This window comes from Heptranchias perlo, chromosome 5 (assembly GCF_035084215.1).
Source record: "Heptranchias perlo isolate sHepPer1 chromosome 5, sHepPer1.hap1, whole genome shotgun sequence".
NCBI lineage: Eukaryota > Metazoa > Chordata > Chondrichthyes > Hexanchiformes > Hexanchidae > Heptranchias > Heptranchias perlo.
The window spans coordinates 99,454,568-99,469,289 of record NC_090329.1 but is presented as its reverse complement, the minus strand read 5'-3'; the positions used below and the strand labels follow the sequence as shown (position 1 = coordinate 99,469,289).

Here is a 14,722-nt window from a genome sequence, read left to right as displayed (position 1 = left end):
TTCTGTTTTAAATTTATCTAATGATGTAGCTAAAAGAACGTTAATAGCAGAAGATGTCACCTTTGGTTCTTTTACCAATCACCTTAAATCTATGTCCTCTGGTTCTTGACCCTTTCACCAATGGGAACAGTTTCTCCATTTACTTGATCTAAACCCTTCATGATTTTGAACACTTCTATCAAATCCCCTCTTAATCTTCTCTGCTCCAAGGAGAACAACCCCAGCTTCTTCAGTCTATCCATGTAACTAAAGACCCTCATCCCTGGAACCATTCTAGTAAATCTTTTCTGTATCCTCTCTAAAGCCTTCACATTCTTCCTAAAGTGCGGTGCCCAGAATTGGACACACTGCTCCAGTTGTGGCCAAACCAGGGTTTTATAAAGATTCAACATAACTTCCTTGCTTTTGTACTCTATGCCTCTATTTATAAAGCCCAGGATCCCATATGCTTTTTTAACTGCTTTCTCAACCTGTTCTGCCACTTTCAATGATCTGTGCACATATACCCCCAGGTCTCTGTTCCTGCATCCCCTTTAGAATTGTATCATTTAGTTTTCTTGCCTCTCCTCATTCCTCCTGCCAAAATGTATTACTTTGCACTTCTCTGCATTAAATTTCATCCGCCATGTGTCCACCCATTCCACCAGCCTATCTATGTCCTCCTGAAGTCTATTACAATCCTCCTCACTGTTTACTACCTTTCTAAGTTTTGTGTCATCTGCAAATTTTGAAATTGTGCCTTGTACATCCAAGTCCAAATAATTAATATATCATAAAAAGCTGTGGACCTAGTACCGACCCTGGGGAACACCACTGTATACCTATCTCCAGTCTGCAAAACCACCATTCACCACTACTGTCTGTTTCCGGTCACTTAGCCAATTTCGTATCCATGCTGCCACTGCCCCTTTTATTCCATGCGCTTCAATTTTGCTGACAAGCCTATTACACGGCACTTTATCAAACGCCTTTTGAAAGTCCATATACAAAATCAACTGCATTGCCCTCATCAACCCTTTCTGTTACCTCATCAAAAAACACAATTTGCCTTTAACAAATCCATGCTGGCTATCGATTATTAATCCATACTTGTCCAAGTGTCTATTAACTTTGTCCCGGATTTATCATTTCTAAAAGCCTCCCCACCACCGAGGTTAAGCTGACTGGCCTGTAGTTGTCAGGTTTATCCTTACACCCTTTTTTAAACAAGGGTGTAACATTTGCAATTCTCCAGTCCTCTGGCACCACCCCATCTAGTTCTGGGGAATGAAGTGGGTCAGGTGGAGCAAGTGCCGATCAGGGAGAATTGCAAAATTATGGCCAGCACCTCTAATTTCCACCCCTACTTCCCACAGCAACCTAGGATGCATCCCATCAGGACTGGGTGACAAACCTACTTTAAGTACAGCCAGCCTTTCTAGTACCTCCTCTATCAATTTTTAGCCCATCCAGTATCTCAACTACCTCCTTTTTTACTGTGACTTTGGCAGCATCTTCCTTGGTAAAGACAGATGCAAAGTACTTATTTAGTACCTCAGTCATGCCCTCTGCCTCCATGCGTAAACTTCCTTTTTGGTCCTTAATTGGCTCCACCCCTCCTCTTACTACCTGTTTGCTGTTTATATGCCTATTGAAGGCTTTTGGATTCCCTTTTATGTTAGCTGCCAGTCTATTCTCATACGCTCTCTTTGCCCCTCTTATTTCCTTTTTCACTTCTCCTCTGTCCTTTCTATATTCAGCCTGGTTCTCACTTGTGTTATCAACCTGACGTGCCACACCCTTTTTCTGCTTCATCTTACTCAATCTCTTTCGTCATCCAGAGAGCTCTGACTTTAGTTGCCCTACCTTTCCCCCTCGTTGGAACATGCCTAGACTGTACCTGAACCATCTCCTCTTTAAGGGTTGCCCACTGTTCGATTACAGTTTTGCCTGCCAATATTTGATTCCAATTTACCCGGGCCAGATCTGTTCTCAACCCACTAAAATTGCCCCTTCTCCAATTAAGTATTTTTATTCTAGATTGCTCCTTGTTCTTTTCCATAACTAATCAAAACCTTATGATAATATGATCACTGTTCCGTAAATGTTCCCCAATTGGCACTTGCTCCACTTGACCCACTTCATTGGCCAGAACCAGATCCAGCAATGCCTCCTTCCTCATTGGCCGGAAACACGCTGACCAAGAAAGCTCTCCTGAACACATTTCAGAAATTCCTCCCCCTCTTTGCCCTTTACACTATTACTATCCCAGTCTATATTAGGATAGTCGAAGTCCCCCATTATCACCACTCTATAGTTCTTGCATCTCTCCGTAATTTCCCTGCAGATTTGCTCCTCTATATCCTTCCCACTAGTTGGTGGCCTATAGAATACACCCAGTAGTGTAATGGCACCTCTATTGTTTCTCAACTCTAACCAAATAGATTCTGTCCTTGACCCCTCAAGGACATTCTCTCTCTCCAGCACTGAAATATTCTCCATAAACAATTCTGCCATTCCCATCTTTATTTTCCTTCCCTATCTTTCCTGAGCATCTTGTATCCAGGAATATTTAGTACCAAGTCCTAACCTTTTTTGAGCCAGGTCTCCATTATCACCACTACATCATATTCCCATGTGGCTATTTGTGCCTGCAGCTCACCAACCTCATTTACCACGATTTGTATATTTATACACATGCACTGTGAACCTATCTTAGACCTTCTTGTATTCTCTCTTAGTCTGATCCCACCTAATATTGTACTATTTCTTACTTTAGTGCTATCTGTCTCTCCCAATCCTTTGTGCACCTAGTTTCTCCTTTCTAATGCTACATCCTGGTGCCCAGCCCCCTGCCAAAATTAGTTTAAAACCTCCCCCACAGCACTAGTAAACCTCCCCGCGAGGACATTGATCCCAGTTCTGTTGAGGTGCAACCCATCCGTCTTGAACAGGTCCCTCTTCCAATGCCCCAAGAATCTGAAGTCCTCCCTCTTGCACCATGTTACTAGCCACAAATTAACCCGCCTTATCTTTCTATTTCTGTGCTAACTAGCACACTGTAGTGTGATGGCTGTAAACATCACACATGAATTTAGTTTGATTCATCTCAGCCCAGTTTGGTTTGTCAATGGTCCCACACTAGCAAAAAAGGCCACAATGCAGCAAAAACTGGCAATCTCACTCAGCGACCACAAGGATGATTGCAGAGGGAAATAAAAATGTTGCAGTGGTGCAGTAGACAGTGCTCTCAGGTTGGTACAAAAATGGGCCTGTGCTGGGAGTGCTTGATGCCAATGCTGGGAACTCAAACTGCCAAAGATATTCTATTTCCCAGAAAATATAAATTTTAAAAACTTACCATGCAATGGTTAGTCTTTCACAGAAAGCAAAGGAGATGCTGATAGCCCAAATGAGATGCTCTAGAGCTCCAGCTTCAGAAGCCATCCAAAGGTGACTGTCCCAATAGGCAGGGCAGTCATGGGGATAAAATTTCACCCATTAAAGTTTGATTAATTTTAGAAGCCAGGGTTTCTTTTTGATTAAGTATTGAAGCATAAGGCCAATATGCATTGCAATCCCAAAGCATTTATTTAACTGAAAAAAAATCAGTGTAAATAGTGGCTTAGGACAATCTACTTAATTCAAGATGTGGAGATGCCGGTGATGGACTGGGGTGGACAAATGTAAGGAGTTGCACAACACCAGGTTATAATCCAACAGCTTTATTTGAAATCACAAGCTTTCGGAGCTTAGCTCCTTCGTCAGGTGACTAAAGGAGCAAAGCTCCGAAAGCTTGTGATTTCAAATAAAGCTGTTGGATTGGAAAGAGAGGCTTTTAAAAATCAGCTTTATGTATTTGCATACTTTAATATGATTCATAAGACATAGAACAGGTAGTTCTGACCTTTAACAACTGGAGCTTCATCTGTGTAGATATAATCCAGAATAACTTCCAAAATGTCAGAATGGATGGGCATTTCCAATGCTGTGCAACAAGAGGCCTAAACATGAAAAATACAGGAGGTAGAGGGTGAGGGGTAGGGGAAAGGGCAATAAAGTAAACTTTAAGATTAATCACATTCAATTTGCTTCAGTATCTTCTGTCTTTTATCATTTCCTCTCAAATTACTAAACTGGAGTAGAAGACAAACTATCTGCATATGTATGTGCAGATAACAAATGTGTTCAGATATTTATAATTTAATTTATACGTAGAAGGAAAGTTATTAAAAGAACAATGCTGTGTAAATTTGTATCACCTACAACTGTAGTATTCCTGTAACCGGCAAGTACTGGAATACCTTTCAACATTACAAGTGTTACCATAACATTAACAAAATTATAATATTCAGAAGAAAAATAGAATAGAAACATTGGAGTACAGAACATTCTCAATTTACAATACAATCTGAATGCTGCACAATGAAGGGATTTAGATTCCTGGGACATTGAGACCGGTTCTGGGGAAGGTGGGACCTGTACAAGCGGGACGGGTTACACCAGAGCAGGACCGGGACCAATGTCCTCGTGGGGGTGCTTGCTAGTGCTGTTGGGGAAGGTTTAAACTAGAGTGGCAAGGGGGATGGGAACCTGAGAGGGGAGTCAGAAGGGAGTAAAGTTGAGAGCAGCAAGAGAGGGGAAGACCCAGGGGAAATTTACAATAAAAATAGTACAAACAGTTGTTCAAGAACAAGTGAAAGGGAAAAGCGTAGAGCAGCAGAAAGAAAGTGTACTTTAGACACTACAGATAAAGTGAAAAATAGAAGGTATAAGGCAATTAACCCAGCATCAAAGCTGAAGGTCAGGATAGGGTGTGTGGCCTGGCGATCATGTGTCCAGCTGCAGCTACTGGGTAACCGTATTTCGGAGCTGGAGCCGCGGGTGGATTTACTGTGGAGCATCCGCGATGCTGGGACTATCGTGGATAGCACGTTCAGTGAGGTGGTCACACCGCAGGTAAAGATTACACAGGCAGAAAGGAAATGGGTGACCGCCAGGCAGAGTAAAAGGACTAGGCAGGTAGAGCAGGAGTCCCCAGGGGCCATCTCCCTCTCAAACAGATATTCTGCTTTGGATACTGTTGGGGGAGATGGCTTATCAGGGGAAAGCAGCAAGAGCCAAGTTCGGGGCACCACGGGTGGCTCTGCTGCACAGGAGGGGATGAAGAGGAATGGCAGGGCTATAGTGATAGGGGATTCAATTGTAAGGGGAACAGATAGGCGTTTCTGCGGCCGCAAACGTGACTCCAGGATGGCATGTTGCCTCCCTGGTGCTAGGGTCAAGGATGTCACGGAGCGGCTGCAGGGCATTCTGGAGGGAGAGGGTGAACAGCCAGTAGTCGTGGTCCATATTGGTACCAACGACATAGGTAAAAAAGGGATGAGGTCCTGCAAGGTGAATTTAAGGAGTGAGGAGATAAATTAAAAAGCAGGACTTCAAAGGTAGTGATCTCAGGATTACTACCAGTGCCACGAGCTAGTGAGTATTGGAACAGGAGAATAGACAGGATGAATGCGTGGCTGCAGGGATGGTGTAGGAGGGAGGGATTTAAATTCCTGGGACATTGGGACCAGTTCTGGGGAAGGTGGGACCTGTACAAGTGGGACGGGTTACACCCGAACAGGACCGGGACCAATGTCTTTGCGGGGGTGTTTGCTAGTGCTGTTGGGGAAAGGTTTAAACTAGAGTGGCAGGGGGATGGGAACCTGAGCAGTGAGTCAGAAGGGAATCAAGTTGAGAGCAGCAAGAGAGGGGAAGACCCAGGGGAAATCTACAATACAAATAGTACAAACAGTTGTTCAAGAACAAGTGAAAGGGAAAAGCGTAGAGCAGCGGAAAGAAAGTGTACTTTAGGCACGACAGATAAAATAAAAACTAGAAGGCGTAAGGCGATTAACCCAGCATCAAAGCTGAAGGTCAGGCTTGTGTGGCCCAACTAAGAGTTCTATATACAAATGCACGGAGTATAAGGAATAAATTAAATGAACTACAGGTTCAAATTCAAATTGGAGGGTATGACATGATAGCTATTACTGAGACTTGGCTGCAGGATGGTCAGGATTGGGAACTAATTATACCGGGTTATAAGGTCTACAGGAGAGATAGGGAAAATGGAAGAGGGGGAGGAGTAGCCTTAATGATTAGAGATGAAATCACTTCAATGATAAAGGAGGATATAACGAGAGGTAAGCAGCCAGCAGAGACCTTATGGGTTGAATTGAGAAATAGGAAAGGATCGAAGACTATAGTGGGAGTTGTATATAGGAGCCCTGGCAGTAGCTCTGAAGTGCTAAATTGTATAAATGCAGAGATTAGACAAGCGTGTAAGAAAGGCATAGTGGTCTTAATGGGGGACTTTAACCTTCACATAGATTGGGAAAAGCAGACTAGCAACTGTCAGAAAGGTAGTGAATTTCTTGAGTGTCCCCGGGATAGTTTTCGACAGCAGTATGTCCTGGAGGCAACAAGCGGGCAAGCCATACTAGATTTAGTAATGAGTAATGAACCAGATTTAGTTAACGGCTTAACTGTGCGTGAACATCTATCCAATAGTGATCATAACATGATTGAGTTCAATGTAGCGTTTGAAAGGGAAAAAAGTGAATCAGCTGCTAAGATTCTAGACTTGGGCAAGGCCAATTTCAATGGGATGAGACAGAGACCGTCCGCAGTAAACTGGGCAAATCTGTTAATGGGTAAAACAACTGATGATCAGTGGGAAATGTTTAAAGAAACATTTAACGTGATACAGAATCGGTTTATACCCCTGAGGGGCAAGAACTCTACTTGCTAATAAAACCAGCCATGGACAACGAAAGAGGTAAGGGACAGTATATGACATAAGGAAAGGGCATACAAAAAGGCAAAAAATGGCACAGATCCTGGCGAATGGGAAAGATCCAAAGATCAACAAAGGGTCACAAAACAGATAGTAAGGGCTACAAAAAGAGAGTACGAAAAGAAACTCGCAAGGGATATGAAAACCAATACGAAGAGCTTTTATAGTTATATTAGGAAAAAGAGGGTGGTCAGGAGCAGTCTTGGCCCCTTAAAAACTGAAAGTGGGGATATTGTCATTGACAATGGGGAAATGGCAGACATGTTGAACAATTACTTTGTGTCAGTATTTACAGTCGAAAAAGAGGACAGCATGCCGGAAATCCCAAAAAAAAACACTTATATTGAATCGGGGACAGGGACTCGATAAAATTAACATCGGTAAAGCAACAGTAATTAAGAAAATAATAGCACTAAAGAGTGACAAATCCCCAGGACCAGATGGTTTGCATCCCAGGGTTTTAAAGGAAGTAGGCGAGCACATTGCGGATGCACTAACTATAATCTTTCAAAGTTCTCTAGATTCAGGAACTGTCCCTCTAGATTGGAAAATTGCACATGTCGCTCCGCTTTTTAAGAAAGGAGAGAGGGGGAAACCAGGGAATTATAGACCAGTTAGCCTAACATCTGTTGTGGGGAAAATGCTGGAGTCTATAATTAAGGATAGGGTGACTGAACACCTCGAGAATTTTGAGTTAATCAGAGAGCCAGCATGGATTTGTGAAAGGTAGGTCGTGCCTGACAAACCTGATTGAATTTTTTGAAGAGGTGACTAAAGTAGTGGACAGGGGAATGTCAATGGATGTTATTTATATGGACTTCCAGAAGGCATTTGATAAGGTCCCACATAAGAGACTGTTAGCTAAGATAGAAGCCCATGGAATCGAGGGAAAAGTACGGACTTGGTTAGGAAGTTGGCTGAGCGAAAGGCGACAGAGAGTAGGGATAATGGGAAGGTACTCACATTGGCAGGATGTGACTAGTGGAGTCCCACAGGGATCTGTCTTGGGGCCTCAATTATTCACAATATTTATTAACGACTTAGATGAAGGCATAGAAAGTCTCATATCTAAGTTTGCCGATGACACACAGATTGGTGGCATTGTAAGCAGTGTAGATGAAAACATAAAATTACAAAGGGATATTGCTAGATTAGGTGAATGGGCAAAACTGTGGCAAATGGAATTCAATGTAGACAAATGTGAGGTCATCCACTTTCGATCAAAAAAGGATAGAACAGGGTAATTTCTAAATGGTAAAAAGTTAAAAACAGTGGATGTCCAAAGGGACTTAGGGGTTCAGGTACATAGATCATTGAAGTGTCATGATCAGGTGCAGAAAATAATCAAGAAGGCAAATAGAATGTTGACCTTTATATCTAGAGGACTAGTGTACAAGGGGGCAGAAGTTATGCTGCAGCTATACAAAACCCTGGTTAGACCGCACCTGGAGTACTGTGAGCAGTTCTGGGCACCGCACCTTCGGAAGGACATATTGGCCTTGGAGGGAGTACAGCATAGGTTTACTAGAATGATACCCGGACTTCAAGGGTTAAGTTACGAGGAGAGATTACACAAATTGGGGTTGTATTCTCTTGAGTTTCGAAGGTTATGGGGTGATCTGATCGAAGTTTATAAGATATTAAGGGGAACGGATAGGGTGGATAGAGAGAAACTATTTCCGCTGGTTGGGGATTTTAGGAGTAGGGGGCACAGTTTAAAAATTAGAGCCAGACCCTTCAGGAGCGAGATTAGAAAACATTTCTACACACAAAGTGTGGTAGAAGTTTGGAACTCTCTTCCGCAAACGGCAATTGATACTAGCTCAATTGCTAAATTTAAATCTGAGATAGATAGCTTTTTGGCAACCAAAGGTATTAAGGGATATGGGCCAAAGGCGGGTATATGGAGTTAGATCACAGATCAGCCATGATCTTATCAAATGGCGAACCAGGCACGAGGGGCTGAATGGCCTACTCCTGTTTCTATGTTCCTAAATCATCTCAGCCCAGGACATTGCTGCAGGAGTTCCTCAGGGCAGTGTCCTAGGCCCAACCATCTTCAGCTGCTTCATCAATGACCTTCCCTCCATCATAAGGTCAAAAATGGGGATGTTTGCTGATGACTGCACAGTGTTCAGTTGCATTCGCAACCCCTCAAATAATGAAGCAGTTCGAGCCCGCATGCAGCAAGACCTGGACAACATCCAGGCTTGGGCTCATAAGTGGCAAGTAACATTCGTGCCAGATAAGGGCCAGGCAATGACCACCTCCCCTTGACATTCAACGCCATTACCATCGCCGAATCCCCCACCATCAATATCCTGGGGGTCACCATTGACCAGAAACTTAACTGGACCAGCCGCATAAATACTGTGGCTACGAGAGCAGGTCAGAGGCTGGGTATTCTGCGGCGAGTGACTCACCTCCTGACTCCCCAAAGCCTTTCCACCATCTACAAGGCACAAGTCAGGAGTGCGATGGAATACTCTCCACTTGCTTGGATGAGTACAGCTCCAACAACACTCAAGAAGCTCGACACCATCCAAGATAAAGCAGCCCGCTTGATTGGCACCCCATCCACCACCCTAAACATTCACTCCCTTCACCACCGGCGCACTGTGGCTGCAGTGTGTACCATCCACAGGATGCAATGCAGCAACTCGCCAAGGCTTCTTCGACAGCACCTCCCAAACCCGCGACCTCTACCATCTAGAAGGACAAGAGCAGCAGGCACGTGGGAACAACACCAACCTGCACGTTCCCCTCCAAGTCACACACCATCCTGACTTGGAAATATATCGCCGTTCCTTCATTGTCGCTGGGTCAAAATCCTGGAACTCCCTTCCTAACAGCACTGTGGGAGAACCGTCACCACATGGACTGCAGCGGTTCAAGAAGGCGGCTCACCACCACCTTCTCGAGGGCAATTAGGGATGGGCAATAAATGCTGGCCTTGCCGGCGATGACAACATCCAGTGAACGAATAAAAAAAAATCTTCCCTCAGTAATCAGATTATTAAATAGGGCATTAGCTTATAAATACGTACACCAGTTTTAGGAGTAATCATTTATCCATTTGGTGTTATACAAAATGGAAAATGTTTAAACTTATTACAAAAAGTGCTGATGGGCACCTATAGATCAAACTATTGCTTTTTACTTGAAATTTCTATTAATTCATAGCAATAATGTCCACTTTCAACAGCTTCCACCCCAACTAGGTTTCATTTCACAATAAAGGACAATTATAAATACCTCGATCCAGGCGTTACTCAGCATGCTGTGAAAGTACTCTAGAAGAAAAGGAATGACATTCATAAATATTTCTGAACGGAAATATAAACACAAATGTACAAATAGACACGTGTTAAAAGGATAATAGGCATATTTACCAAGTCTAGCACATAGCACACATTTGTGGCAGATGAATTCTTTTCCATCTTCTGATCTCAAAGTTACATCACACAAATACGAACTAATAGGGAACAAAGCAAAGGTCGGAATGAAAGTTAAATCTGGCAAGATCTACACAGGATCTAACTGAAAAAGTCTATCATAGAGAATATTCTTCTTTTCACAATGAAGTCAAATCTTTATCACTTGCTTTTACAGCAGAGGCACTGTACTGCACATCAAAATAGTCCACAGTGGTTATAAACATGGAGTAATACTTTACCAGTTTTTTTTTATTAGGACTTGCTTCCCTCTTCTCCCAAAGATGCTTGGGTATGATTCCATAGGCATAGGCAGCCCTCTGGTACCACACCCAAGTAGCCATCCTTCAAATTTAAACCTAGACAGAAAGTGCCTGCAGCCTATCTGACTCTATGAAGCTTCACAGCTGAGTCCAGAACTGCCCTCACCCAAAGTTCCAACATATTTTCCAGCAGAGGTTAACAACTGGCAATCAGAAGCGTGAAACCAGACTTGTTTTCCACCCCCGAGCCCTGGAACCCTCAGGCCAATTGTTGTATCCCAGCAGCTAACCTTGGTCAACAAGGGAAGTGAAAGATAGTATCAAACTAAAAGGGCTTATATGAAAGCAAAGAACAGTAGGGAAACCGCGGACAGAGAGATAGAGAACAGCAAAGGGATACAAAAAGTGGCAAGAGCTGCAAAAAGGGATTACGAGAAAAAGCTTGCAAGGGATATCAAGGACAACACTAAAGGTTTTTACAAATATATTAAGAGAAAAAGAGAGTGGCAAAGAGTAATGCGGGCCCCTTAATGACAGACACAGGTGATATTGTATTGAAAATCAGGAAATGGCAGACTTGATAATTACTTACTTTGTATCGGTCTTCACAGTAGAGGATGAGGATAAATACCAGAGATACATGGTAAACTAAAAATAAATCAAGGGGAGGAACTAACTAGATTCAAACAAGTTAAAAAATGGTAACGGAGAAACTAATGAGATTAAAGATAGACAAATCTCCAGGACTCGATAGTATCCATCCCAAGGTATTAAAAGCAGGTGGAGAAATTATTGATGCATTAGTCATGAGCTTCCAGAACACTCTCGATTCAGGAATTGTCCCCTTGGATTGGAAAATTGCCAATGTCAATATTATTTAAGGAGGGTAGGAGAGATAAACTAGGAAATAATATACCTATTAGTCTAATGTCAGTTGTGGGGAAGTTACTAGAATCTGTTATTGGGGACACAGTGACTGAGCATTTGGACAAACATGAGCTGATCAGAGAGAGCCAGCATGGATTTGTAAAGGTAAGTCATGTCGAACGAACCTAGTTGAATTTTTTGAAGCAGTAACAAACGTGGTAGATAAGGAAACGTCTATGGATGTTATTTGTATGGACTTCCAAAAGCCATTCGATAAGGTTCCACATAAGTGACTTAACAAAATAAGCGCGCATGGAATTGGAGGCAACCTATTGATTGGGATTGGTTAGGAGGTAGGAGACAGAGAGCAGGGATACTAGGTATATATTCAAATTGGCAGGATGTTACTGGTGGTGTCCCCCAGGGATCTCTACTGGGGCCTCAGTTTTTCACTATATTTATAAATGACTTGGGTGAAGGAATAGAGCCATATATCTAAGTTCGCTGATGACACAAAGTTAGGTGACACAGTAAATAGTGTAGGTGGGAGGAGAAGGTTGCAAAAGGGACATTGATAGATTAAATGAGTGGGTAAAACTGTGGCAGATGGAGTTCAATGAAGGAAAGTGTGTGGTCATCCATTTTATACCCAAGAAAGATAGATCAGAGTATTTTCTAAATGGCGAGAAGCTAAGAACTGTGGACAAGTAGAGATTTAGAGGTCCAAGTACAGAAATCACAAAGCTAGTGGACAGGTACAAAAAATAATTTAAAAGGCTAATGGAATGTTGGCCTTTATCTCAAGAGGGCTGGAATACAAAGGGGTGGAAATTATTCAAAAAATAGCATGGATCCTGGCGACAGAGATACAAAGAACAACAAAGGGTGACAAAACAGATAGTAAGAGCTACAAAAAGGGAGTATGAGCTTCAAAAAGGAAGTACGAAAAGAAACTTGCAAGGGATATCAAAATCAACACTAAATTTTTTTACAATTATATTAGTAAAAAGAGGGTGGTCAAAAGCAATGTGGGTCCCTTAAAAACTGATAATGGTCTTTGCTTCAGTATTTACAGTAAAGGGGATAGCATGCCGGCCACCCCAAGGAAACTAATTCTGAATAGGGACAGGGACTCACCATAATTAACATAAGCAAATCAACAGTAATAAAGAAAATAATGGCACTAAAGAGTGACAAATCCCCAGGACCAGATGATTTCCATCCCAGAGTTTTAAAGGAAGTAGGTGAGAACATTGCAGAAGCCCTAACTATAACCTTCCAAAGTTCTCTAGTTTCAGGAACCATTCCTTTAGATTGGAATATTGCATGTCACTCTGCCATTTAAGGAAGGAGAGAGGGGGAAAACCAGGGAATTATAGACAAGTTAGCCTAACATATGTTGTTGGGAAATTACTAGAGTCTATAAGCATAGAGAGTGACTAAACACCTTGAAAATTTTCAGCTGATCAGAGAGCCAGCAAAATCCTTATAGCCCCACTATACCTTCCCACGCCAAACCCGGTAATGGGTAGGTCATGTCTGGCGAATCTGATTTAATTTTTTTTGAAAAGGTTACTAAAGTAGTGGGCAGGGGAATGTCTATGGACGTTGTTTATATGGACTTCCAGAAAGCATTCGATAAAGTCCCTCATAAGAGACTGTTAATTACATGAGTTTCAACTTTAGCTAAGGGAATATTACTGTTCAGAAATTGGCTGAGCGGCAGGAGACAGAAAACAGGGATAATGGGCAGGTGCTCAAATTGGCAGGATGTGACTAGTGGTGTCCCAAAGGGATCTGTGTTGGGGCCTCAACTATTTACTGTATTTATTAACGACTTAGATGACTGGATAGAGAGCCACGTATCCAAGTTTGCCAATGACACAAAGATAGGCAGCATTGTAAGCAGTGTAGATGGAAGCATAGAATTACAAGCGATATTAATAGATTAAGTGAATGGGCAAAACTGTGGCAAATGGATTTCAATGTAGGCAAGTGTGAGGTCATCCACTTTGGACCTAAAAAGGATAGATCAGGGTACTTTCTAAATGGTGACAAACTCGAAACAGTGGAGGTCCAAAAGAGACTTAGGGGGTCCATGTACATAGATCATTAAAATGTCATGGACAGGTACAGAAAATAATCAAAAATAATCTAATGGAATGCTGGCCCTTATATCTAGAAGACTAGACTACAAGGGGGTAGAAGTTATGCTACAGCTTTACAAAGCCCTGGTTAAACCACACCTGGAGTACTGTGTTCAGTTCTGGGCACTGCACCTTAGGAAGGATATATTGGCCTTAGAGAGAATGCAGTGTAGATTCACTGGAATGATATCTGGACTCCAAGGGTTAAATTATGAGGAGAGATTACACAAACTAGGGTTGAATTCCCTGGAATTTAGAAGATTATGGGGTGATTTAATCAAAGTTTTCAAGATATTTTGGAGATATTAACTGATAAGGTAGATAGAGAGAAACTATTTCTGCTGGTTGGGGAGCCTAGGACTAGGGGACATGGCCTAAAAATTAGAGCCAGGACTTTCAGGAGTGAAGTTAGGAAACACATCTAGACGCAAAGGATGGTAGAAGTTTGGAACTCTTCCGCAAACGGCAGAGACTTTCATCCCATCAATGTAGGCTGGATTCAAATCCAACCTACAAGTGTTGGAAGGGGCACTGCACCACCCAACTCACCCCCACCCTCCCCCTCCCTCCCCTCCAGTAACTGTAGTCTATATAACTACATCAACTCAATTGTTTTCTATAGATCGCTTAGATTTAAAGCAGAGTTGCACCCCATATTAAATGATTTGAGTGTCAGATAACAATCAGGTAAAGGGAGTTAATTTTGACATGAAAAGATCCAACAACTTTCTAGCCTACACTTCATGGACTTTATTGACTGTGATAAATAACAGTGAACATTTTCCAACATCACATTCTTACATTTTTTGAAGAGATAAAAACAGCACTTACCATTTCTTCTGATTGAACTTCAATTTGTTACCACTTTTCTTGTGCACAACTTTTATCTTCCAATTTTCTAATTTGACCCCATCTAACCTACAACATACAATATTCAAATTGTTATGAAGTGTCAAATCACACAAATGTATCCTTTTGTAACCTGGCATAGGAAGGCAAGAGTATTCTACTTTGAGTCATTAACCTTTGAATTTCCTAATTCAGAATTAACTGACAGATGGGGGCCAATTTTCCTCATCCTAATGCACCATGTGTGCCAGTTCTCAGGGCTGTAAGCTCCCACTTGAAGTAGGCAGAAGCTTCATTTTAATATTTACATGACATGGGAGGAACTTCACACCTCAACTTTTT

At 42.2% G+C, this 14,722-nt stretch overlaps 1 protein-coding gene across 3 annotated transcripts in view; it reads right to left on the bottom strand.

Annotated features, from left to right (window-relative positions):
- ibtk (inhibitor of Bruton agammaglobulinemia tyrosine kinase) overlaps nucleotides 1-14,722 on the bottom strand; it is a 119,503-nt gene that overhangs the window by 38,916 nt on the left and 65,865 nt on the right. For all 3 annotated transcript variants that reach the window (XM_067984918.1, XM_067984919.1, XM_067984920.1), the window contains 4 exons: nucleotides 14,363-14,449; nucleotides 10,213-10,295; nucleotides 10,076-10,113; nucleotides 3,887-3,983 (listed from right to left, as the gene is read on the bottom strand). In XM_067984918.1, coding sequence (XP_067841019.1) covers nucleotides 3,887-3,983; nucleotides 10,076-10,113; nucleotides 10,213-10,295; nucleotides 14,363-14,449 — 305 coding nt within the window. The remainder of the gene's footprint in view (nucleotides 1-3,886; nucleotides 3,984-10,075; nucleotides 10,114-10,212; nucleotides 10,296-14,362; nucleotides 14,450-14,722) is intronic.